General features: G+C 41.2%; 1 protein-coding gene across 17 annotated transcripts in view; it reads left to right on the plus strand.

Moving 5' to 3' along the window:
• gramd1bb (GRAM domain containing 1Bb) overlaps positions 1–23,943 on the plus strand; it is a 108,009-nt gene that overhangs the window by 69,235 nt on the left and 14,831 nt on the right. For 8 of the 17 annotated variants that reach the window (XM_069534714.1, XM_069534730.1, XM_069534715.1 and 5 more), the window contains 5 exons: positions 11,349–11,559; positions 15,064–15,084; positions 16,835–16,858; positions 19,205–19,225; positions 19,847–19,870. In XM_069534714.1, the coding sequence (XP_069390815.1) occupies positions 11,349–11,559; positions 15,064–15,084; positions 16,835–16,858; positions 19,205–19,225; positions 19,847–19,870 (301 nt within the window). Of the gene's footprint in view, positions 1–4,435; positions 4,966–5,237; positions 5,518–11,348; positions 11,560–15,063; positions 15,085–16,834; positions 16,859–19,204; positions 19,226–19,846; positions 19,871–23,943 lie in introns of those variants that run through there. The other 9 variants (XM_069534728.1, XM_069534723.1, XM_069534718.1 and 6 more) reach the window with 9 other exon arrangements.

The following is a 23,943-nucleotide window of genomic DNA, read 5'->3' on the forward strand; positions in this document are numbered from 1 at the left end:
CTAGCACTGCTCCAGAGTTTTATTACACCTGTTTACAAGCCTAAACAACTTTATGTCAAATCTGATATCTTCAAAGTTGCATGTTTATATTTAAAACAAGAATTATTTCACCACTGTGCTGAGGAGTGAAATCAAGTGTAATTCAAGCAGCACTGCTTTCATTAGAGTTACGACCTTTTCTGATGTGTTCTGTTGTGAATATCAAGTACTCATCAAAGACATTTATCATGTCAACAGTACCCTGAAGTTCCTCATAGTCACCAGAGGTAGACGGGCAACAAGTGGAGAAAGAAAAAAGGGAGGGGTTTGTGACATGCAACACTGGTCCCAGGCTGGAATGGGACAGTGAATGTTGCAGATATTGGCAAGTGCTGCACCAGGCGGCCACTGGGGGGCTTGTTGAAATAAACACACAAGAGGCAAAGTCCACAGTGAAGTTATTTGGGGGTGGAGGTGACACATATTCATCCCTCTGATATTGATAGAACTTGTGAACATCAAAGCATCCTGTGTGGGATATATTTGTGAAGTGACAAGTGGTATCCATAGTGACCATTAAATTGAAGTGAAAAGTACAATCTGAAAGGTCAGAGAAACTAGTTTTTGTCATATTGTGTTCAGGCCAAAGGGATCATATATTGATTCATGTATTTTAGGGAAATTATTCGGCACCTGCTTAAATTGAGAGTTGGAGTTCTATGTAAATATGACATGGTTTTGATGAGATATTCAAAAAACATTTAAACAAAGGATTGTATTTCAAAGATAGTTTTTGGAACTTTTTTTTAAGAGTTCAGTGCAAACATGAAATCAGGAGGGAGAACAGGGGAAGTTACGCAGCAAAGGGCCGGGTCAGAACCGAACCTGCCCACAGTGTGCAGGAATCCTACCTTTTTTCCTTTTCAGGGCCTTTGTCCAAACACTGCAGCACTTTTATTTTGTGTGACAAATGTTACAATATTTGAGTTATATATATTGTAATTCCTCACTCCACCTGATTTCTCTTCCACATACTCACTTTACGTCTACCCTCTCACCCTCTCTCTGCCCACTGCTTTGTGTCTCCCTGCCTGCTTCCTTCCGCCTGTATATCCCCTGCAGATGGTGGTGGCTGTGTCCCATCCCACTGGGACAAAGTGTCCCACAGGGGCTTAGTCCGGTTGTCAGTTTCCTGTCCCCTACTGCCACTCTCTGACATCTCCACTGGGTACTTAAATTACCTCTGAATCGCCTCCTGAATTTAAATCAGGGAGTTTAATTATAGCTGCTTTTTAAAACAGGTTCTCCTACCCAGAGGTATGAGGGTCACAGTTTCAATGAGAACCCAAAAATTGTTACAGGCTTGTCTATGTTAGGTTTCCACACATTGAGGGTAATTAAGCATTTTAATTAAGTCTGGGAGTACAAGACTAAAGTTATGCTCTTGGGCCTGGATTTAAATAGTTTTGGGAAAGGTAAAAACAGTCAGTGGTTCCACTCTATATTTGCTTTTTTTATAAATCCTACACACACATCCACCAACATATAAAGTGTTGTGATGTCTCAAACTGTTTTCTTGCTGCGAGGAAGTAGAAATATCGGCCACCAGGACCCGACTGATCACTCCTGTCACTTCAGACATGTTCAAAGCAAAGTGCACTTAAACTCTAGGTCTTTGTTGATAACTAATCATGTGTTAATGCTTTATGCAGAAGCATCACCCCCTGATACACACACTCTCTCCTCCAGCACTCTCTTTCTCACTCTAGTTGTGAACATTTCAAGTGGTGGTGCACATGAATGGTTTGACAGGCTGCCATGGTAACTGCACGGCCGAGACATAGCCGGGCGTCGCCACACTGGTGTTGCCATGACAGCTTGGTAAACAGCACACCCTACTCTCAAATAGATAGAGAAGTTTGTCTTTGACATTTCGGGTGGGTACCGCTTAAATCTACACCACTATTAAAATGAAACTGAAACTATTCAATCCTGTCAAACATGTCAGTCATCAGTGGTTAAGCTGAATGAATCAACTGCCCACAGCTGTTAGTTGCAAACCACGTCTGTGAGTGTGTGGTCCATTTGACCATCTCTGTCCCACGGGTGCAAAAACAATGAGAACAGGTCTCCTAAGTAGGTCAGTTGTTGGTGTGAGGCAGGGCTGGCTTATCTGGGCACACAGTGGTCCGGCTCAGTGGTCCAGCTCCCTTTGTTCCACAGCACGGCTCCGCTCGGCGCTCCCACAGTGGCAGCCAGCACTGCTGCAGCCCCAGGGTCAAGTCTTTCCAGCAGCACAGCTCGGGGGTTCCGTTTGCTTCATAATAGAGACACATGGGTGATTACTGACTGCGGTAATCTTTATGTATGTTTGAACGGATTAATGGATTAAATTACCTTTTCTGGCATGTTCAGACAACCAGTCAGTGTTGGTGTAGTGTTAATAAGATGTCACTCAAAGAAAGACGAGCAGTGGAAATGCTGTTTTTTAATAGTACAACTGGTGTTAGCCGCTTCCTTACTCTGCTCATATTCAGGTTTGTAATTTTAATTTGTGTTATTACTTGAAAAGGCTTACATGCTTGTTTACATACATCTTCAGAAAACACATCACTCTCCTCATACTGTTAATTGCTGCAGCTCCTCTTTTCAGCCTCTTTCTGAAACACCTGGTTTTAGCTCCTGTCTCTTTAAGGCCCCCCTCCTGAGAAAGCCCATTGCGCTCTGATTGGCCCACTGGCCCATTCTTTTTTGATTGGTCGACTGCCTCTTGCATATGTAGGAAATGTCAGCCTCCGCTCTCACTTTACCTGGATTTGTTAGGTGGTATGTCAGACTAGTTGCTAGGTGCATTATGCACAAATGGGGCATCATGATGCCATGTGATGTCACAATGGTGCAGAGGTATCGAGACATTTGAGGAGCTTTAGGAGCAGTTATTTTTCTGTTGGGGGTTGAGCAGACTTTACCACAGACTTTGGTATTTTTCACTTTACAGACCTTTTAGATAAAAAAAAAATTTTTGGGATTATATAGATGTCTTTCTAGGTTTCTAGCTTCTAGAAGCATGTTCACTAATTATATATTATATATCATAAATCATACATCATGTAAATGCTACAGTGAGAGTGTAATGCAAGTGTGTAACACTGGTAACCCAGTAATGCACACTAAGTTCCAGTCCCGAAAGGGCTTGTCAGGGTTTGTCCACAGGTAGGTGACATTTACAGCAGGGGGCTGATTGATTGTCGGAGGTGGAAAAGCTGATGTATCACTGAAATCAAAATGTAAAAAACACACAGCTCGTTACTCAGCTTGTAGATGAATCAAGTGACTTGTTAGTCACTGAAGCTTCTGAAGAGCCACTTAGGAGATTGAAAAATAGAGGCAGATAAAAACAGATGTGTGTGGAGTGATGAGGAGACTGTAACCTTCCTCAAATATATACATGACATATGGCAGTGGATGGATTTGCATTTTCTTTTGCCAGTTTTCTGAAAATTTATGGAGGATGACAAGGAAGCCTGACTAGACCCTGAAACTGGAGCAGTTAGATGGAATTCAGTAATTGTTGTTTGTATTATTTATGGATTTTCATGCTGCAGTATATCACAATGTTCGCTACGAAAAATCAAAATTCACAATCTGCTCTTGTAACTCACTTCCATAGAAGGAAATAACAGGTTTGGATATCTTTTCCATTCCACACACATCATCTCTATAAAGTAAATCTCATAAACCACACAGAAAAATATAAAACCAAAGTCCAACTGCAGAATGAGCGAGTAGGTTCAACCAAAGTTAAAATAATTCCTATATGCACAATATGTAGGAACAAATCAAGTTAATAATGAATTAAATTAGTAGTTAATCCTTTCAAATATAAATACAAAATATAATAATATGAAAGTAGATAAACTGAAGTCAGCACTGCAGCAGGAAAGTTTAACATATACTGTACATACACACGGTATGTATATGTATAAATATATTTTCTTGTGTGTATATGTATGTATATTACATGTGCAGGTGTAGATATGTATATATGTATATTTGTTTATATACATACATATTTATAAACATATACATATCACGGTTATATGTGCGTGTGATGTGTGTGCGTGTGATGTGCGTGTGATGTGCGTGTGATGTGCGTGTGATGTGTGTGGCTCGTATATTATGTGATTTAGTGGGAGCTTCGAATGTAAAATGACCTGAATGCTGGTGATGTCAGCCCCTCCATTCATGAAGCACATGAATAATTGAGGAAGCTGCAGGCTCAGTGCACTAGCACCAAGTAGAGGTGGAATGCAAAGTGAAAGCCATCTCTCTCTCTCTCTCTCTCTCTTTCTCTCTCTCTCTCTCTCTCTCTCTCTCTCTCTCATTTGCTCTGCCGCTGTCTCTCAACCTCTCTCTCTCTCTCTCCGTCCACTTGTACATTCTCCCTCAATCTCCCTCCATCTATTGTCAGTCTGCACCCGTGAAATTCTGTGAACAGGGAGCAGAAATCGCGAGAGAAGAGCCTTTCTTGGATACTATTGCAGATGCAGCAATCAGGCAGATGATCCAACGGCTGGGAGAGCGGAGGAAGAGAAAGGGGGAATGGAAAACTGCAGGATGCCAAGATAGAACAGGAGCTTATCAGCCTCAATTAGACAAAGGGGAAGAGAGTGAATGATAGAGAGAGAAAGAGGAGAAAAAAACTGATCCGGATCGTCTGTGATTTCTCTCCATCTGTCGGGAAAACACGTTCGTTTTATCTCCCTCTGCTACTTCGCTTCCTCCTCCTTTTCCTCCCATCCTGCTGGCATGCTCCGGAACTCGTCCACCCTCCTCCCTCTTATCCTTCTCGTCTCTCCTGTTCCCCCCACCTCCTCCTCTTCCTCTCCTTCCTCCTATGCCTCATCTGCGGCTCCCGCTGCGTGAATGAAGCCGTTTGAAAAGGGCTGATCGCTGTGGAGCGGCTCTCTACATGGCTACGACCAGGTTAGTGCTGGGAACCACTGCCTGCCTATACCTGCCTGCACTTGGGCGAAATTGCACAGAGGCTGAATAATGATTAGTTTCCATGCTTGGCAAGATCAGCATGTGCTATTTAGAAGGAGAGTCCAAGGAAGAGAAGGAGGAGGAGGAGGAGGGGCAGCTGCACTTCAGACCACCAATGCCTTTTCTTTGGCAGGTGGTGTTAAGGGCGATGTAAGCTGGTTATTAGGAGATCAGAGCTAGCCGGGCAAGATCAGTGGCCCTAAGCCTGCTAAAGAAAATCTCCCTGCGTGCCTCTTCCATCTTCTCTCTCTCACTCTCTCACTCTCTGTCTTTCCATTCTATGTGCCCATCTACCTTTCCTCTTCTGCTCCGAGAGAGAAAGGACGAGTGCAGTGCAGTCTGTGAAATGATCCGCTGGATGAACAGCTCATTGCTGGGGGCTGCCTACGAGGACATGGTGGTGTTTGAGTGTGTGACGGTGGCCAATGAGGGCTGTCGCTGTCTGGAGGGCTGCTACGGCGAGGTGTTGAGGGACTGTGTCTTTCAGCAGGGGTATGACGGCACCAGTGTGTGTGTGTGTGTGTTGAAGTGCCAGTGTGCGTGTGCAGACAGAGTAGATGAGTGGGGTAGGATGGGTCCGGTTTTATAATACATGCATTTCATGGGTGTATTTAAATGTAACCTGTTTGCAGTATTTTGTAGATACTGTGTGTGACGTTACTAGTGTTCAGTCGAAAACAAATGGAGCTGTAATGTAGTTCTGCAATACATGGGCGTATGTGCTCCATGTCAACACGCGTGCCCATGTTTATGTCTGCCTCTGTACTGCATGAGCATTCCTGTGCGTGCATGCGCAGTGATCGCTCTTGCTCCTCGTGGCCTTTTCAAACCAAGCGGAGCTGAAGGGCCAATGCCAGTTGGGTATTTTCCAGGGTCAGCAAAACTGTGAAAACAAGTGGGGCCCTCAGAAAGGCCCGGAACTCTGTTCTATTGTGAAGCCGAGCGTTTGGACAGCTTGAGCCCGTTGGATTTAGGGCTTTAGAGCTTATTTAAAGAAAAGACTGTAACAAAGTGGCACAAGCAGCTTGCTTGTGTTCCTCTGTGTTTTTTTTCTTGCTCTCTATATGTGAGAACTTGACCTATTTTGAATGATTGACATGTGGGGATTCTGTTTGATCACCACCTTGAAGTCAGTCGTCTGTCTGTCTGTGTAGAGCTCTGTGATGCAGATGAGTTCTGTGCTCAAGCCTCTGGGACCAGTCGTTCTCGTATATGCAAATGATCATGATGTGCAGCACAAAATTAGAGATTTTATGTCTCAATAGACTGGTAGTTGTTAATGCCACATACAGTAAGATGTGATTAAACTTATAATGTTTTATATTTGGGCTTGAGATATAATATGTAACAATTCCTCAACAGGACATTTGAGTTGGTTGCCTAAATCGCATCAAATCTACTTTACCTTTACGTTGTTGTGCCTGTCTCTGCTGTAACTTCCACGCTATAGTGACAGAAAAACACACTGCTAGCCAGTTAGCCTGTTAGCATTTTTTACCTCCCACTGTTTGTATTGATCACTCGTACTAGATCATGATTATTTGTTTCCGTTTGCTGTGTAACGTAAATAAAACTTTAACACCTCATCTGTGAACATGATTTATGCCTGAGTTACATCAAGTAGATTTTCATTGGCAAGCCAACTACTCCCATGATCCCATGCTGCTTCATGTCATCAGATTAGGACTTTTGTTATTGTTTTGAGTGAGAGACCCAGAGCGGCCAAAGTTACTTATTTACGTTAAATTACAGCACTGGGTAATGAGAACCTCCTCAGTTATTAGTTTGTATCCATCTCATTTTCAAACTATTTGAAGTCACACCTCTGTACCTAAAATAACTGTATATAGTGTGCCATGCAGAATGTATTATAACTTATTTATTCATTATTATTATAAGATTTATTATAGAATTTGTTATTACCACCTTTTCTTGGAGCAACTTGAATAAATGAGGCCTTACGCGTGTACACGTCAAATAAATAATACACACAACTGCAGAATGAATAACTTAGTGAACAAAGGTGTTATGAAATACCCATAAATATGATTTATGGATACATTTATAAAGAGGTTCAGAAATCATTATTTAAATGTGCAACATCCACACTATTGTGGGCCGTGATGCATTTTCTGTCACATCTCCTCCCTGCTGTATTTCCTGCACAGGCAGCATCTCTAACAGTGGACAACCATGGTGAAGTATATTTAGTCACACATTCTGAATATTTAAACCTCTCTCTCTCTCACTCTCTCTCTCTCTCTCTCTGTCAGTTCACTGTTGCTATAGCAATATTCTGTCTAAGCCGAGCTTTGTTTGAGCTTCGTAGTCCTGTGGGCGGTGCTCTCAGTGATATGGCTTTTTAATTGTTAAATTGTTTGTTAGTGCTCTCTCCCTATAGTGAGTCATTGAAGGTAAATGCAGACCGAATCACTTGATCAATGCAGCTCTCTGTCTACCATCATTGGCTCAAGCTGTTTGATTGCTGTAGTTCCAATAAGCCTTTTTTTATTTTTGGAGACTAAATTGTGCATTTCATTTTATCATTAGCATCAGAATATTGTTTGAGTATGTACTACACATGTAGCAGCAGCTGCTCGTGTCAGCTGCGTGCTCACTCCCTCCACCATGCTGGTTCAAAGAGCAAACTGCTGTGTGAATGGCTGATCGGGCTGAGTCATTCATATGCCTATGATGGATCCGTGTTCTCATTGTTTACGGCCGTGTCTCTGTAGAGGAGGGGCAGTCTGTGAATTCCTCTTCTGCTAAAAACAAGTACCAAGAGATATCCTGTCAGTTTTTTTGCATGGGTGGAAAAAGAGAGATGATCCTCAAGATGATGAATCTTGCTCACCACAACATATCTGTCGTGCTAATGCATATGATATCAGTGGTTTGTCCCAGCCTCGTTTGCCAAAGAAGCAATGCTCCTGGTAAAACAAATGCAATCAAAATGTTTTAACTTTTTAGTGTAAATAATTACTTCATATGACTTTGGAAAATTAAACCACTGTCTCATTGAATAGAGATTCTCTCTCTGTCTGCAAGGGAGGGGAAATTAACTAAGTCGTTTTTTTGTTTGTTTATGTGTGTATGCATGTACAGCAAAGACTTTTTGGGAGGAATTTTTTCCATTCCCTTGCCATAAGTCTCTCATTATCTTGCAATAGTTGCTCATCTACTTTATGCAACGATGTCATTTTATAATGCAAAACTATTGCAAAGTAATTCAATACATATTGTGAGATAATTCAAAGATTATTGCAAGAGAATGCAAAAGTAATCATACATTTCTCGCTGTGCCTCCGCATGAGCTCTGTGTGTACAGCACATTGTTTGCATTACAATATGCAACAGCTGAAGATGCAGTTAGTCATTATTATTTCTAAATGTTTCCATATATGATGGAAAGATGGTAACATTATTGTGATTATTATTCTTTGGAGGGAGCAACTGTGGTTTTGGGTAGCATGTTCAGATGCAGCAGTCCCAGGTTCAGATGCAAACTCAATAAGAACAGATTCTCTTCATAGTCTCATTGCTGCTCATTTCTTCAAACTGGCATCCATATTATTCATATTTATTGATTTTAGTTTTTTATACCTATGTTATTACTGATGTGAATCCTGCAGAACTCAGTTTACCTTTTACTTTCACAAAAGCCCGTCTAAGAACGACTGTTGCAAATTAACATCCTTTATAAACACCATGATATGTGAATGAGATCCTGTTTTCAGTTTGTTCCTGTACACCGCATCTGTGCCTAAACCATAAATATATAAATAATAAATCTGTTCTTAATACATCCATCTGTTGGATCAGCATCAAGCACATCAAACTTGCATATTTTCCATGATGTGATACAGAGAAATGTGTATCCTCTGTCAGGTTGCAACCCTTATGATTTCCCCTGTCATGGTTGACAGGTGGTTGAAAACGACCTGATCATAAGTTTTGATTAACACATCACATGTGTAGCCAACTTTCCCAGACAAGTTGCACATTGTGCAGGTACACAAGCCAAAGGAACAATTTCTTTTGCTATACTGCAGCATAATTGGTAGGGGGAAAAAGGCAGGGAGAATGCTTTACCAGTGAGCGTGATGCTTCATTCATTACCAGCTGTCCTTTGTTCTTTCACATACACTCTTACATGAGGTTATGATGTGTACAGAATGTAGCTTTAAGCCAAATTAGATGGTGTCATCTATAGAAAGTATAATACTAAGAAAAGTGAGTCTCTCCCACCTAATTTATTAATTATTAGTGCTGCTCTTTTCTTTAATTTGAAATTTGGACTCCCCAATTAATTCAGGGTTCACTATGTGTACCTGTCTGCTAGACATCTGTTCTCCTCAAGGCCCATAAGGTGTCAGTTATTATAAATCTGTCTAAAAAATACTTTTGAATGCACAAAATGTCTTCCTCCTGTGACACTATTTGCAGGAGTGCATTTTTTAGGGCTTTTTCAATTTTGGATTGACGAGAACAGTCCCAACAGCAGCTCCCGAGAGTTAACTGATGACTTCGGACTCAACTAGAGCACAGCATGTTTAATAAGCCGCCCACAGCATATGATGATGAAATGATCCTGGAAGGAGATAACACATTTTTATTATTGTGTTACTGTGACCGAGGAGAACTGTGAGCCAGTGTGAGAAACGGTTCAGCAATATTTGGACCAAAAACCGAAACAGGGGGTTCCACCAGATGACATCAGGGGGATGTGTCCTCTTGTATTGTAACCACTCACAAATAGACAAAGTCAAACACCAATAGACCTTCACAATCAAATTGCATTGTTAATTAATGATAGCTGACATACCCGCTGCAATATAATGACATTTTACCATTACCCTACCATTAAGATACAGCAAATGGAAACCTTTAGATCGCTCTGCACTATAGCATCATCTCAAATAATAAATGTTGATCAAATTTACTCCTAATCAGGTCAGCATGGACTATTCATAAGTGTCATTGCAGGGAACACAACGTACTGTACAGTCGAAATGTCCATCCCCTGAACAGCAAACCATTTGATAATCACATAAAGTGATGTCAGTGATACCACAACACACACTATCCAGCCCCCTGTATTAAACAGCTGTGAAGGCTCTGCGAGGTCCTTCCCTTTTAATATCAAGCAGCTACTGGTACTGCAGACCCTGACAGTCGGACAGAGGCTGTCAGCGCTGTTCTCTATGATTTACTGCTCTAAGCTGCAATGAAGCCCGGAATGCAACAGTAGATCAGTAATTCATGGCCACTAACAGCGACCATTGGCTGGCACTGACGTAATGGCTTTCATAACACCATGTCAAGTAACCAAGCCTGGCGGGTGCGCTGCCTCCAAGATCACTTACAAAGCCTTTTGTTGGCCTCTGTCATTTTGAGTCTTCTTGCTGAGACGCCTGAGATTGTATAAGAGTCTAGTGCTGGATCATAAAGGCAAGCTGAGGGTAACTTAGTGTACAACCAAAGTACAAGTACAACTCATCTTAAGACAACCTGTTAGAGAGCTGTCAGTGGCAAATCCCCATGTAAAAGTCAACACGTTACCTTAATCTGAGATAACAGAATCACATACTGTGTGTTTAATAGTTCGAGTTATGCCTTCCACCTTGTCTCTGATCATTTAATCCTTGTTATGTCTTCCACTCTGGCTCATTGGCTTTGCTGCAGGCATGGAAACAGTTTCAGTATTTCGGGGAAAGAGATCTTTCATTGTCGTGAGGCCTAATTTTTGATGGGATCTAAACGAAGCTGCTCTATAAATGTCAGGGTCAAGACAACCTGAGTTGGTTGTTTTTTTCCAGGCTTGATCCATTTCTTTATCAAATTGACTGCAGGCTCAGAAACAAACATATTGATGTCCCTGTTCTTTTTTAAGTGCAGCATTAGTGAGAAACTAATGTCATGTGTGTAAATGTGTTTCCCTCGCTGCTGCTGCTGCTGCTGTTGTTGTTGTTGTTGTTGTTGTTGTTTCCTGCATTAGCCAAGTTAGCACATGGTGCTTCAAGCCTGTTAATCTTCAAGTGATGTAACTGTGTGTGTGTGTGTGTGTGTGTGTGTGTGTGTGTGTGTGTGTGTGTGTGTGTGTGTGTGTGTGTGTGTGTGTGTGTGCGTGCGTGCGTGTGCGTGTGTTGTGCTGCTGTCAAGACTGATCTGTAAACAGCGTCACATTGCATGGTGCTTGCATCAATATATCCAAGGAGTGATTGTACGATTTCCATGATGTATGTTGTCCTTTATATTTGATTTAAGGTGAAGTAACATTAAAATGAATGAGTACATATTCTTTCTCACTCTTTTTCTTGTAGCACTGCCAGTAACTCAAACAAGAGCACACCTGCCTGCTCACCAGTCCTACGCAAACGCTCACGCTCTCCCACACCACAGACCCAGGAGGGTGAGAACATGGTGGAGAAGGGTTCTGACCACTCCTCTGACAAGTCCCCCTCCACGCCCGAGCAGGTCGTCCAGAGAACGTACTCCCTGCAGTCAGCGCGAAGCGGGGGAAAGAACTCGAAGGTGAGTGACCAGGAGATGCTCCTTCGCACCTGATTGATGACCAGTGAGGACATGTAGAAATGGAGGTTAGACTCAAAATTTCAAGTGTGATAGCATTCTATCAGAGGTTAGAAAATTATTTTGTGTCTCGCTCTCTTGCTAAAACCATCTCTGTCAACACAAGCGTTTTGGCTCTGTCTTAGTTTGATTCCCCGTCCATACGAACACACCTGAAAATGCTTATCACATAACCATTGGTGTACACTGGGCATCCACATGCTGGTGTGAACAGGAAGCATTTTGTTGTTGGTTGCAGAGAGGGAGGCTACAAAGGAGAAGCAGCAATGGTGAATATAAAAATGTAGAATTGAACTGCACAGCTGTTAGCAAAGACAACAGGGTGAGCAACCCTTTTAATTGATTATCCATGTTGTGTTCTACACTGGTGGCCGAGGCTAATGCCGGTTGCTTTCTTCTGATATGGGGTCATGTGATCAGTGCCTGACGAATCAGCAAGGGTTACGTTGTGATTGAAGAGATCCAGTCAGTTAGTGCAAACATCTCCGTTTCTGCCCTTCCTGATTGAAACGCTGCTCCGTAGTTTTCAAACTGAAACAGGGCCAGTAGCATTTCCAAACTTCGGAGTAGTGTGGATGCCAGATATATCTGTAGCAGAGTTGATGCATTTCCATACGAAAACATGGTAGTATGGATGTAGCTAAGAAACACATAACATTCTCAGCTCAAAGGTATTTTCTTTTGGCTGAAAAGAGTCGTCTCTTATGAGGAGAGTTTCCTGGGTCAGAACAACCATGAGGCACTCTGGATGTTGTGAGAAGCCTCATTGTGGATTTCACAGACATGGATTACTGTAAGAATAGACTGATGGGGATCAGGCTTAAAACACGTCTTTGAAACTATGAGTAATATCCGAGCAGAAACATAACAGCAGCCATGACGTGTGATTAGACTTGTTTCGTGGATTTAGATGCAAATACTGCAAGACAGCATCAAAATGAGACTTGTACATTTACGTAAATGTTGATTTTAAGGAAGAATATGTCATGTTTTCCTTCTAAAGTCAAATACATAAAACAGCTGTAAAATAAGTTTTGCTGCTGCTTTTGTCATACTGTTAGATCAGCCTGGCGTACTGCGTTAGATAATATATCTATCTGTCCTCCTGCCCGAGATGATGTGTAAGCTCTTGTGTGCAGCCATCCATTCACTGTGACTGCACAAATACGTTAGAGTTGTGCAGTGACGTATGTGTTATGATTGGTTATTGATTTGTACATACTGACATGTAACTAGTGTAGCTATCACTCTCCCCCCTCAGGAGAGATTTCACCCTTCTCCTCTTCCATTCCAGCCTTTCATTTTTCACATCTCATGTTCTCCCCCCATTCTCTGAACTCTTTATTCGTCCTGCTAAGAACAAGTGAATGATAAACAGGACAGTTGAGTATTGAAATGCTGTTGTGCGATTCTGTCTCCAGACCTGAGATAAAGTAAATGCCAGTTTACACACAGGAGAGTTTGAGTTATCCCACACAATGACTTGTGTTGACAAATCTGTCTCACTTATTGACCCGCTGTTGATAGTTGCTAGAATTAAAGGTCGGAACTAGCAGTGTAGGATGAAGGCATTTAACAGACAATGCAAGAATACGGTTTGTTTCACACTTTAATTAAAGTGCAGCCACTGTCAGCAGCATTAACCCTCTGCTTATTGTCAAAGAGATTCTACACCTGATTAAGAAAAACACCACATCCATCCTAAACTAGTAATACTGGTTCCCTCAGTAAATCTAATGTTGTTTTAGACTCTTGGAGTTTGTTTGAATGTTAGTATGGTTCAATTGTTTAGATGGGTTTTCACAAGATGCATATACAGGTCCTGAGTGAAGGATGTTCATCACATATGTACATATAAATGGTTTTTCTTCTGATTCTAAGATTCATTTTTCGACATTCAAGAAATTATTCCAGCCTAAAATGCATTGAAAATATGGTGGGAGTTTAGGTTAATAGGATAAGTTCATGTATTTTAATCTGTCTTAAAGCAATTGCTTATATGTGTAATGAAGCAGGTTCTTGTTGCTAAAATGTTACTGTTTGTTTGTTAATTAGCAGGATTACAGAAAAACTACTGAACCTATTTGCATATAATTTTGCGGAGGATCATTCGATTTTCCAGATAACAGGCGGCTCCAGGAGTCTTTATTGCTTTCTACATATATATTATATTATTATTATAATACAATAGCATTAAAACAATGCAAACAACTGGAGAGAAGGTTTACATTTTACAGTTGGTAGTGTAATTCATATTAATCTAGATTTTTATCCAATCATTTACATTGTCAGTAATGTGATAGTTTTTTTTTTACCTCCTTTAAGGTAAAAGAGACGGGGCGTTGGCGGAGATATGTTCTCTCCAAGCACCCTTGCCGTTTTTCTTGTTACAACTGGCTATCAATACATCCCTTCCCATTTAAGTGATGGGAACAAACTTCACAGTACTGACTCTCTCTTTACCAGAAAACATTCTTTGTGTCACTATGCATTTGTCACAGCCCAGCAAGGAAAGAGAGGATAAAAAGATTTGGAAGATATCCTGTTGATTTCTCACTCACAATCCTAATATTAACTTCAGATAAACGTCAGAATTTGCACAGAATGTAGATTTTGCCACTTATTACACTAATGCACATTGGCAGTGCCTTAGAAGGAATCTCTTAAGTATCAGGCAAAAACACTCAGTGTGCACACAGTACATTCATGAGATCATTGTTTTAAGACAGACTTTAAAAAATGTGAACTTGTCCTTTAACAGCGAACTGGAGCTCTATTTGACACTGGCAGAGGTTTACTGGCTGTTTTCTGGTGACTGAAGACGAACTGCATTGACTGTTCTTGTTGTTATACACTGTGTATATTATGAAAGCGTAAGGGACAGCACATAAAGCTCCTCGGTCTTAACTCTTCATATATACATACAGTATATAGGACAACAACAGAAAGAGCAGCCCGTTGCATCTGTGGTCATTCCAGAGTCGTATTGATTATAAATTAGTTTTTTGGTGTTTACATAAATTGCATCGTCTTCCTTCTCAGTTGAAGTTAAAGCTGAATCTCTCACACATCCAGGTTATTTGTCAGAAGGAGCATATTGCTCTTTTATATGCTCAACATTCATTTAGGCTCCCAGTGTTAGAAATGACACTCCCACCATCTTTCACCTCTGTCTTCATCTGTCTCTGCTGTTTTAAATCACTGTTTGTTTGTTAGTTTTCTTTTTTGTTTGGCTCTTCTTTTTTTTGTGTCCACACCACAGTGTGCACGTCTTCTCTCTCTGCTGCTGATGCTACATGCCATGTGATAACGTGTGCCATCTGATAATGACTGTTCAGTTCCTCTGTTGGTTCTTTCAGCTGTTTCTTCTTGCAGTTTGTTTTTTCTTTTCAGTTTCATTTTTTTCTATCTGATTTTTTCTTTGTTCTTCTCCTGATTGCATGCTAGTCTCACAAGCGACTTTCCAAAGTAAGCATTACTCTTTTTTCTGTTCTTCGAATATTTCTGTGCCCAGCTTTTTCTACCCCACCCCGATGCCCCACTTCTTGTCTTGTGAGCTGCTCTGTGGAAATGTCCAAACCTTGTTTGCAATGCTTCACCCCTCCGAACCCAGCTTGTTCCTTGGCACATTGCAACTGTTACAAGCTCCCATCTGCACCCACAATCATACCAGATGGACATTCCTTGAGACTGACACCGAACCTCACTCACTTCCTTTCCTCGTTCCTCTCCTGTCTTTTCCTTTCTGGTGATATGCAATGTAGCAACTCCTGATTACTTTTTCAAATATCTCTATTAACATTAGCATAGACACAATGTCATGTCAGTCAAATATATATATATATATCAAATATAAGAAACTGAATAAAAATACAGATATAATAAAATATAATTTAGCATTACCACGCAAAAAAGGTGACAGACTACTTTCCCATTTGCCTCTCTGTTTTTATTTCCCCCGGTGTGTCACGCTCAATGCACTGAGATGCTCCCTCACCTCTCTGTCTTGCCTAATTAGCATGTTCACCCAGATGTCATGTTTCCATCACAACTGATCAGAGCTGGAGCTAATACAAACCCATGTCTGCTCCAGAGTCCTTTGACCTGGGAGTGAATGCCAACTGTGTCCATTCCCATTGCAGACAAAAGCCAGATGTTAGCGGATATTAGTGGGGTTTTTGACCAGTGGAGAACGGCTTCAAAATTGCCGGGAAAAAATTTACAACAATAAACTAAAAGCACAAATAATTGTCACATTTCTTTTCTGTCTTCTGCTTCTTTCTGGCCTGTGTCCCACCCCTTTCTTTCACAAACTTATCCTGTTGTTACATTTTGGCAATTAGAGCTTTATATCTGTCATGCTGTGTGACATGCCCGGCCACAGAGGGATAAACTTGGGAAAAAAAATGCTGCCAGGATCCCGGTCCAAAGCTGCAGGGCGACATCGTTATTTGAGCTGCCTCTCTGTTGCAACATGAGAGAGTCCTGTCCCGCTATTTACTTGCACCACAGGTCCAAAATCCCTCCCAAGCCCCTCCCCTCCCTGTCCTGTAAATGTGCTGCGGATTGGTGTCACGTTTTAGTCCATCGCCCTCACTGTTCCTTCATCCATCAAGTTTTCTACTCGTCAGACTTCATCTCACGATTTTTTTTTTTTTTTTTTCACAAGTTAAATTTATTGCTGAGCATATAGGGAGTCCATATATATAAGTCAAATTTATACAAAGACAAACAGACATAGGACAGACAGTGAAACGCATGGAGACAGTAAATGTGAGCTCCATTACACAGTTCCGCAAACTGTTTTCATGCGCACAGGGACCCACATCCCAATTGATTACATCACTCCTCGTTTCTGTGCCACAGTCTGTGCCTCCACACCCCCACCAAACACCCCCCCCCCGTGAGCCTCTGTGGTCAGCAGCGGTCACGTGACCCTGGATGGCGTGAGGTCGTCCCAGCAACGTGAGCTTGATCACCCTAGCCCTAATGCAATCCAAATAATAGAGTGCATTCAGCAAAAAAACAGGGGGCGCCGCTCCTCCTGTGCGGAAAGGGCCCATATGATGATAACACAACAATCAAGTCAGGATTTATGTGTAACACACACACAAGCTAGACTCAGCTTCGGTAGAGCAGTTTACATTTTCTATTTCTTCATGTCCATGTTTCTCACTGCTTTGGTTAACGTTTTGCTTTCTCTTTAATTTTCTTTCAGTATGACAGACTAAACCTGATTAAAGTAAGCATTTCTTCTTGTTTTCATTTGACCCATTCACAATCCCTCGCTGGCCCCCATGAAACCCCCACCTACCCACCCCGGCTCCGGCACTCCACTTCCTCTGTAGCTTTGCGACAGTAGGATCCCCCTCTAATAGTTCCAGTCCATCGTGTCCTTTCCAGTGCCTCCCACCCCCCTGATCTGATCGGACAGTGATTTGTGAGCAGTGTAAAACTGTTTATTTTGAAATGTTTTGAAATCTGACATTCACAGCATGGAATGAGCTTGACATTAAAACAGACACCTGCAACGACAGGACAGGATTTAAAACCATCACTTGCACTTTTATTTTCTGTATGAGGGCTCTCTCTTCTGCTCAATCATTTAACTAGAAGGGCACTTGGAAGGCATATACCTCCGCCAATGCTGGTTGGCCACTTAGTCACCATATTGTAGGTACTTGCATCAAACACATACTGTATACCATGTACACAGAACTGTTCTGCAAGCTGTTAACATTAAACCCAGCGAAAATATCCATTCTCTGATAGACAGAATATTTTGTTACGGTACAGTAACTGAATAAAGATCAAATCCAGATCATCATCCAGATCCACACAAAATGTCACCTGTTTGTGAATATTAGCACTCTACTTATATCTGAAAAAAAACTAAAAAACAATTCCTCGCCCTGATTCAGTTCCGCCCCAATATTCACTGGACCAGGGTTTTTGCATAATGTTGCTGAATAACTGACAAACAAAGGCTCCTTGGCGGAGGTTATGTTTAACGGAAATATTTTAGGGTCTGTTTGCCATTATGAGATATTTGTATTTCACACACGTGGTGACATTTAACCTAAATTTATTTTGGTTTTACCGGAGACACAGAAGAGTCTCAGGCAAAACTCTGCTTAGCTTTTGGTTGAAGGTCTCTCTATCTCTCTATACTTCTATCTCTCCCTCTCTTTGATCTCCAATAACAATGAAAAGTCTCTCTCTCTTTCCCTCTGTGTAAACAATGACGTCATACCTCTCACAAACTCACATGCAGTCAAACCCAGTGACACATGCACACCTTATCTAGACAGTGGCCTCAAAGTAATTCCCCTCTCGTGTCTCTGTCACCTTCAAATCAGATTAGCCCACATTAGCTCGGCCATCGTCACAGCCCGGCCTCGGGTCCTGCCGCTGCAGCTGGCTGCTCGCTAACACAGCACACTCTGCGTAACCAAACCCTGTCAGAGGAACAGGAAACCAACACGACCCAGGGGCACATGCATAGAAAAATGATTTCAGGGTTTTGAAAGAAGAAATTCAACTAAATACAAAAGTAGGAGAACCATTGTGAGACTGATTTTCCAACAGGTCAAAACAAGAAAGTGATTAAAACTTAAAACCTTAATCTAGCTCGGAAAAGTCCAAATGTTACACATCGCAAAGTTTAAAATGAAAGTTTTATTATGTTTTACTTTACACTTTAAATGTGGTGCTTTAATTTAATGTAGTGCTGTAATCAGACACTGGATATCACTTTTTATCCCCCTCTTCTCCCACTGAACACCTTCCTCCCTCTGTCACCCTCTGAATGATCACCTGCATGTTTCCCCTCTGGGACTGTTGCTCTCGGACTGTTGGAGCGCAGAGTTTGTTCATGTGGCTGGAAAATGTTGTAATGTCATAGTCATGACTAAGATACATCTCTGCTGCCCCCTGCTGTTATGGAGGTGCAACAGAAATGATTGCAACTGCAACAGAAATGAGTAATGAAGGAATCACCTCAACACCCATTATCATTAACTTAATGTGGTGTCGTGTATTGAATTTTATCTTCACATCTCTCACAAAACTGCTAAGAAGTTCATTTCACTTGATATTAATATGAATTGTTGTAAATGTTATAAAAAACATGTTTTTTTACAAAATTCTTGGTGGACACATTGTAGTTAATGCAGGTTAAATTATAGCCTTTATATGACGTCATCAGTATATATAATGCACTAATGCAGGGTATGGTGCATTTGGTGTGAAATTGCTTTCAGTTTTCGCCACGACAGCAAGCAGATTTGCCTCTGGAATCCTTTTATTTTGAAAGTTTCCTATATTTGAATTATCAATATGTAAAAGTGAGTGAACTGAAAGATAATTTCACCCTGCGTTGACCTCAGACACGTGTCCCTGGTATTTAATTAGTGTGGATAACTTCCTGTGATGTCTGGCAGGAAGGAATGTGAGGTCCAGCTCGACCTTCACACCTGCTGGTACTTGTTATAATCGAGTGTTTCACACCCTCAGTGTGTTTGTCTGAGCCCACAAGCCTTCTACAATATTTACTGTCTTCACATCCTCTCTGTCTCTCTCTCCACAGAAGAGCCAAAGCTGGTACAACGTAAGTCCTACTTTGTTTTTATTTACATGTGATTTGGTGCATAGAGTTTAACAGTGTGTTTGTGTGTGTTCATGTTGTGTGGGTGACTCCTGCGAGTGTCCTGGAGTTGTTTTAGTAACGAGTGCCATTCTCGGGATGAAAAGGTCATCGTCCTTGACCCTGTTTACTGGAGCACCAGATCCCTATTGTGGGTTGCAGGATTAGCACAGGCTTAAAAGAGCGACAGGTGGACCTTTCTCATGCAGAATGGAAATACAACAGTAGGATTTAAGAAATGAAGATTGGAACACGAACCAAAGTTATCAATACAGAGATGCAGACCCAGCAAAGCCAGGGTGTTGCAGTTCTAAATTTTACCACAAGATGGAGTGCTAACACTCTTTCTCACTACACCATAATTCACAGAAGTTGTCACTGATTAAACATTATATACAAATATTATTTACACTGAATTGATCAACATTGTGGTAACTTAACCCACAAAGTTGACAGAATTGAGAACACCAACCCCAGTTTTTTTTTCTATTGAAGTGTCTTTATTAGACTTTTTTCCCTATTTTATGTTGTTTTATTTCTTTTTTTTTTATTCCCTGTGTGTACACTCTTCCCTTTTCTCCTCAGCATGAAAGACAACACATCCTGAGAGTAAGCATGACTTGTATTCTTGTGCAACCTCGAGTATCTCTCTGTCTCTTGGTTCTCAGAGGGGTGGGATGATGATATCCCTCCTGCCTGCCTGTTACTCATTCCATTGACTTTTCTCAGCGCTGTTACCACCAGATAGCGACGCCACACTTATGTAGGTGACAAATGTCAGATTTTTGTCTCCACAAAGCCCTATACTTCCAATTATGGATTGGTCATCAGATGCTAATGCTCTATTTGCTGCATCAGAAAGAGAGACTGTATTTTTGTGTCAAATGTTCGATGCAGTAACCAAACGTGTAAATGTGGTTTGTTACAGGTGGTAACAAGTGCGCAGAGTTTCTTACTTGTACTAAACAAATCAACAAACCATCACAGGGGCCTCTGGACAAGCCTTGAATGCCTTTTGAGCAGCAGGGGAATGGAGCATGGTGCTTTAAGTCCCAGCATGCCTCCCTCCTGTGCAGCTCTGCATGTCCCAACAAACATGGACCCTGGGACACTTCAGGGTTTTTAGGTTTGAGATTTAAAAAGACAATACAGGGATGTCTGTGCAGAAAAATGAAAACAGAGAAAAGCTGTTGAGTTGAAAAGAGGCTTGGTCTAACAAGTTCAGACAGCTTCTTAATGTCTCTAATTCACTCAGATATAACAAACTCACATTTTCTCATCATGCATAACACACTGACTCTGTTGATGTCTAACACATATAAATGTCATGTTTACAGATAACAAACACAAGTGTACAGGAAATCAGCACCGTCTCTGCTCGTCATCAATTACACTACAAACTTATGGTGCCAACTCCAGTCGCAAAAGAATGAAGCTGTTGATTATCTAATTATTTTTTCATCAATAAATGTCATGAAAAGACCATGAAATAATCCTGGTTATAAATACTGTCTCTGTTTCCACATGTGTTTTATTGCTCTGTGCCACGGAGCCATTTCCATGAACACACAGACACACACATAGTTGTTTATTTTGACAGTCCTAAATGTAACATCCTGCTACCGGAAATACTCACCACTGTTGCGTAGCAAGTGTATTAATCCACCGTTGAAAATAGTCCCCAGTTACCACAGTTTGAGTCACATTTGCTAAAATATAACTTGATTTCATTTTTTATATTCAGTGAGATTATATAATGTTTGCACCCTGGTCACAAATGAGGAGTGTGGGATCATGGTAAATAGTTAAAGTCCCACTCCAGCAGAGTATATCACAGTCCCTACAACTCTTATTGATCTAAAATTATAACACATTGGTGGATTGGTGGATGTTTTATAACAATAAATTTATATATATCGTTATAAAGCATCCACCAACTTAAGTGAATTATTGTACCAGACTAAATTTAGGCTATAGAAGCAAAACCTCTGAATCTACTCGTTGTGAATTCAGCTTTTACCCACAGATTTTATTTACAAACTCTCAGGGCAACACTACTGTACAGATTTACTATATGAGCTGTTTTTGAGATCCAGCTCTTCAGTGGTAATCAATGTGCGTACAGATAAATGTGAAAACATTGTTTTGGTGTTTTAAATTATATTTGTTGATGAATAGAAAAATATAGATTACCACCAGCTTCACCCATTAAAGCAACTGGTTTAAAGTTTTACACCTGCTTCCACTGCAGCTCTGTGAAATAAAGTAATAATACATATAAGTGTTGTTTTGTGAACTGCACTTGTGCAATAAGTGCAATTATCAAACCAAACTGACAGGTTTTATTTCTGGCCCATAGGAAATACCGTTGAAAATACGTGGCTTGTTTAGGTTTATGTCATTTTTTACTGTGTGGAGTTTGCACTTTGAATGCAGCACTTCACTATTCAATAGATTTACACTGGTGAATGTAACTTTTGAATGCACTCCAGTCTTAAAGGGAAACTAAAAAGAAGGAGGAGTCACTGTTTTTAAATGTGCATTGTTCATAAAGTGGTTCTGATATCTTGTACACTCATCCTTACTCATACAATGAATAGTTTGGGCTGATTCTTTGACTTGGCTCTGAGATAAAATGTCTGGTTCGTCTGTCAGTGCACCTCTACGTGGCGATGATGACCTCCCATGGCACTGAAACCACTCTGATTAAAACTCTATCCGTCCTAATGTGAGTTCTGAGCCTGTTAGAGGTTTGCACTGAGGCCATTTCTCTTCCACATACCTCTGAATGTGCCCGTTAGTTCACTTTGCATCTAGAAAAGTTTGTTGTGTTGCTTTCATTGCAACTGACCCACAGGCTCTGTGAAGTTAGTAACACTGGAGGAAAATGCTAACAAACATACGAGGGTCAGACTTCTGCTGAGCAGCAGCGCCCTCTGCAGGCACACGTTACGTGATGATTGATTCTGTTGGGCAATGTTTCTGGTCTATCACATGCTGACTGGAGCTCTGACTGTATAGCCTCACTCGAGCTGTCTTCAGACATGAACTCTGGAAAATGTCCACACAGTGTGGTCCGGATCTTGTCTGTAGTTTTACCTTTCACATATGAAGAACGCAGCAGGAGATTCTCCAGTCAGACGTGCTCACATCAGCACAGAAACCTCTGGTGAAACAACAGTGGATATTCCACATGATCCCCTGAAGCAACAAAGCTGCTGCTGTAACAAATACATCAAACTCTTTTTTAGAACATTGAAGATAAACACTGTTTTTTAATTACCTTTAAGCCTTTTGAACTGTTCACATCATTTCACTCAGATCAATGTTTTTGATTAGACCTCTTATCAAATTAAAATAGGCTGAGATTGCTGTTAACAGGATGGAAACACCTCCAGCCCTCCCCTCCTTTAACACACTAAAATACGATCCTGGTTTACAGTACCAGTCTCCTCCGTCCCCTGATGTTTGCCCAGCAAGTTAATAGTTAGCCAGATCCATAAAGTCTGTATCCACCTCATCACAAGTCTCCTACTGTCACCTGAACGCTGGGTGCCCCCGTCTGTCCCGATGGCCCCTTTCATTGCCTCATTCATGCAAAATGAATTAAATCAGCAGGGACTAAACAATAACTGTTGAACATAAGATGCAACATGTAATTTCGAGGAATGATTTGTTCTGGTGTCAGTTTTAGATTCAACCTCATTCCGCTGGAATTTCTCAGAATCCTCAGTGTGGGTGAGAGGCTTTTCAGAGCAGCATGTGAATGATCGCAACTGTTTTCAAAGAGGATAGAAGATGAAGAGTATTTTCCAAGAATCATTGATATTCTTTTTTCAGCTTTCAGTGTCTGGTTAACAGTGAGGGTTGGGAAACAGTCCAGAGGAAAGATGGATTTGGACTGAGTGTGCATATGTGGGCTGCACATTTGCTTCATCCAGCAGGAGTCAATGAATCAGGAGCTGTAGTAACACTGGTTTTGTTTTTTTATCGCAGCTGGCTCCTCCATCACTATGCCCACCTTCTTGACTCTTGAAATACTTTGAGTTAAGACTAGTGGGAGGACCAAACAGCAATTGTTTGCTAAGCGCTGCTAAAATAGAAGTTGCGATCTCTGCGTCTCTCGCCTGCTCGCCTTCATGCCTTAAAATATTCAGGGATCATTACTTTTGGAACCTTAGACCCAGGAATTCACATGAAATAAAAGTCAAGTAGACAAATAATTACAGCGCGTGTGCCACCACTTCACCCTGAGCAGTGGTACACAAACCCAGTGAAGACCCTGTCAAGATTGATGATGTTGTTTTGCAGGCAAAGGTAACTGGAGGTTATATTCACATCTGCTCTCTGTAACTCGATCACTGAGGCAGAGGAGAGCAAGACGGACTTGACACATACTTCAAGTCAAAACATTCACTCCTCTCTTTTATTCCACCCTATTTTTTTCCTTTTTTCACTACATCTTTGGTTGTATTAGTCATTTTCTCTGCAGTCAACTCGGTTCATTCTTTGCTGGTCATAAACAGGGTAATTACAAGGCATTCAGACCTGGACAGCACACACACACACACACACACACACACACACACACACACACACACACACACACACACACACTTACTAGGAGGAGTATGCTGGTGAAAAAAAGGAAAGAGCTACTGGCATGATAATAAAGGACTTGT

The sequence above is a fragment of the Paralichthys olivaceus genome, chromosome 11 (assembly GCF_024713975.1).
Source record: "Paralichthys olivaceus isolate ysfri-2021 chromosome 11, ASM2471397v2, whole genome shotgun sequence".
NCBI lineage: Eukaryota > Metazoa > Chordata > Actinopteri > Pleuronectiformes > Paralichthyidae > Paralichthys > Paralichthys olivaceus.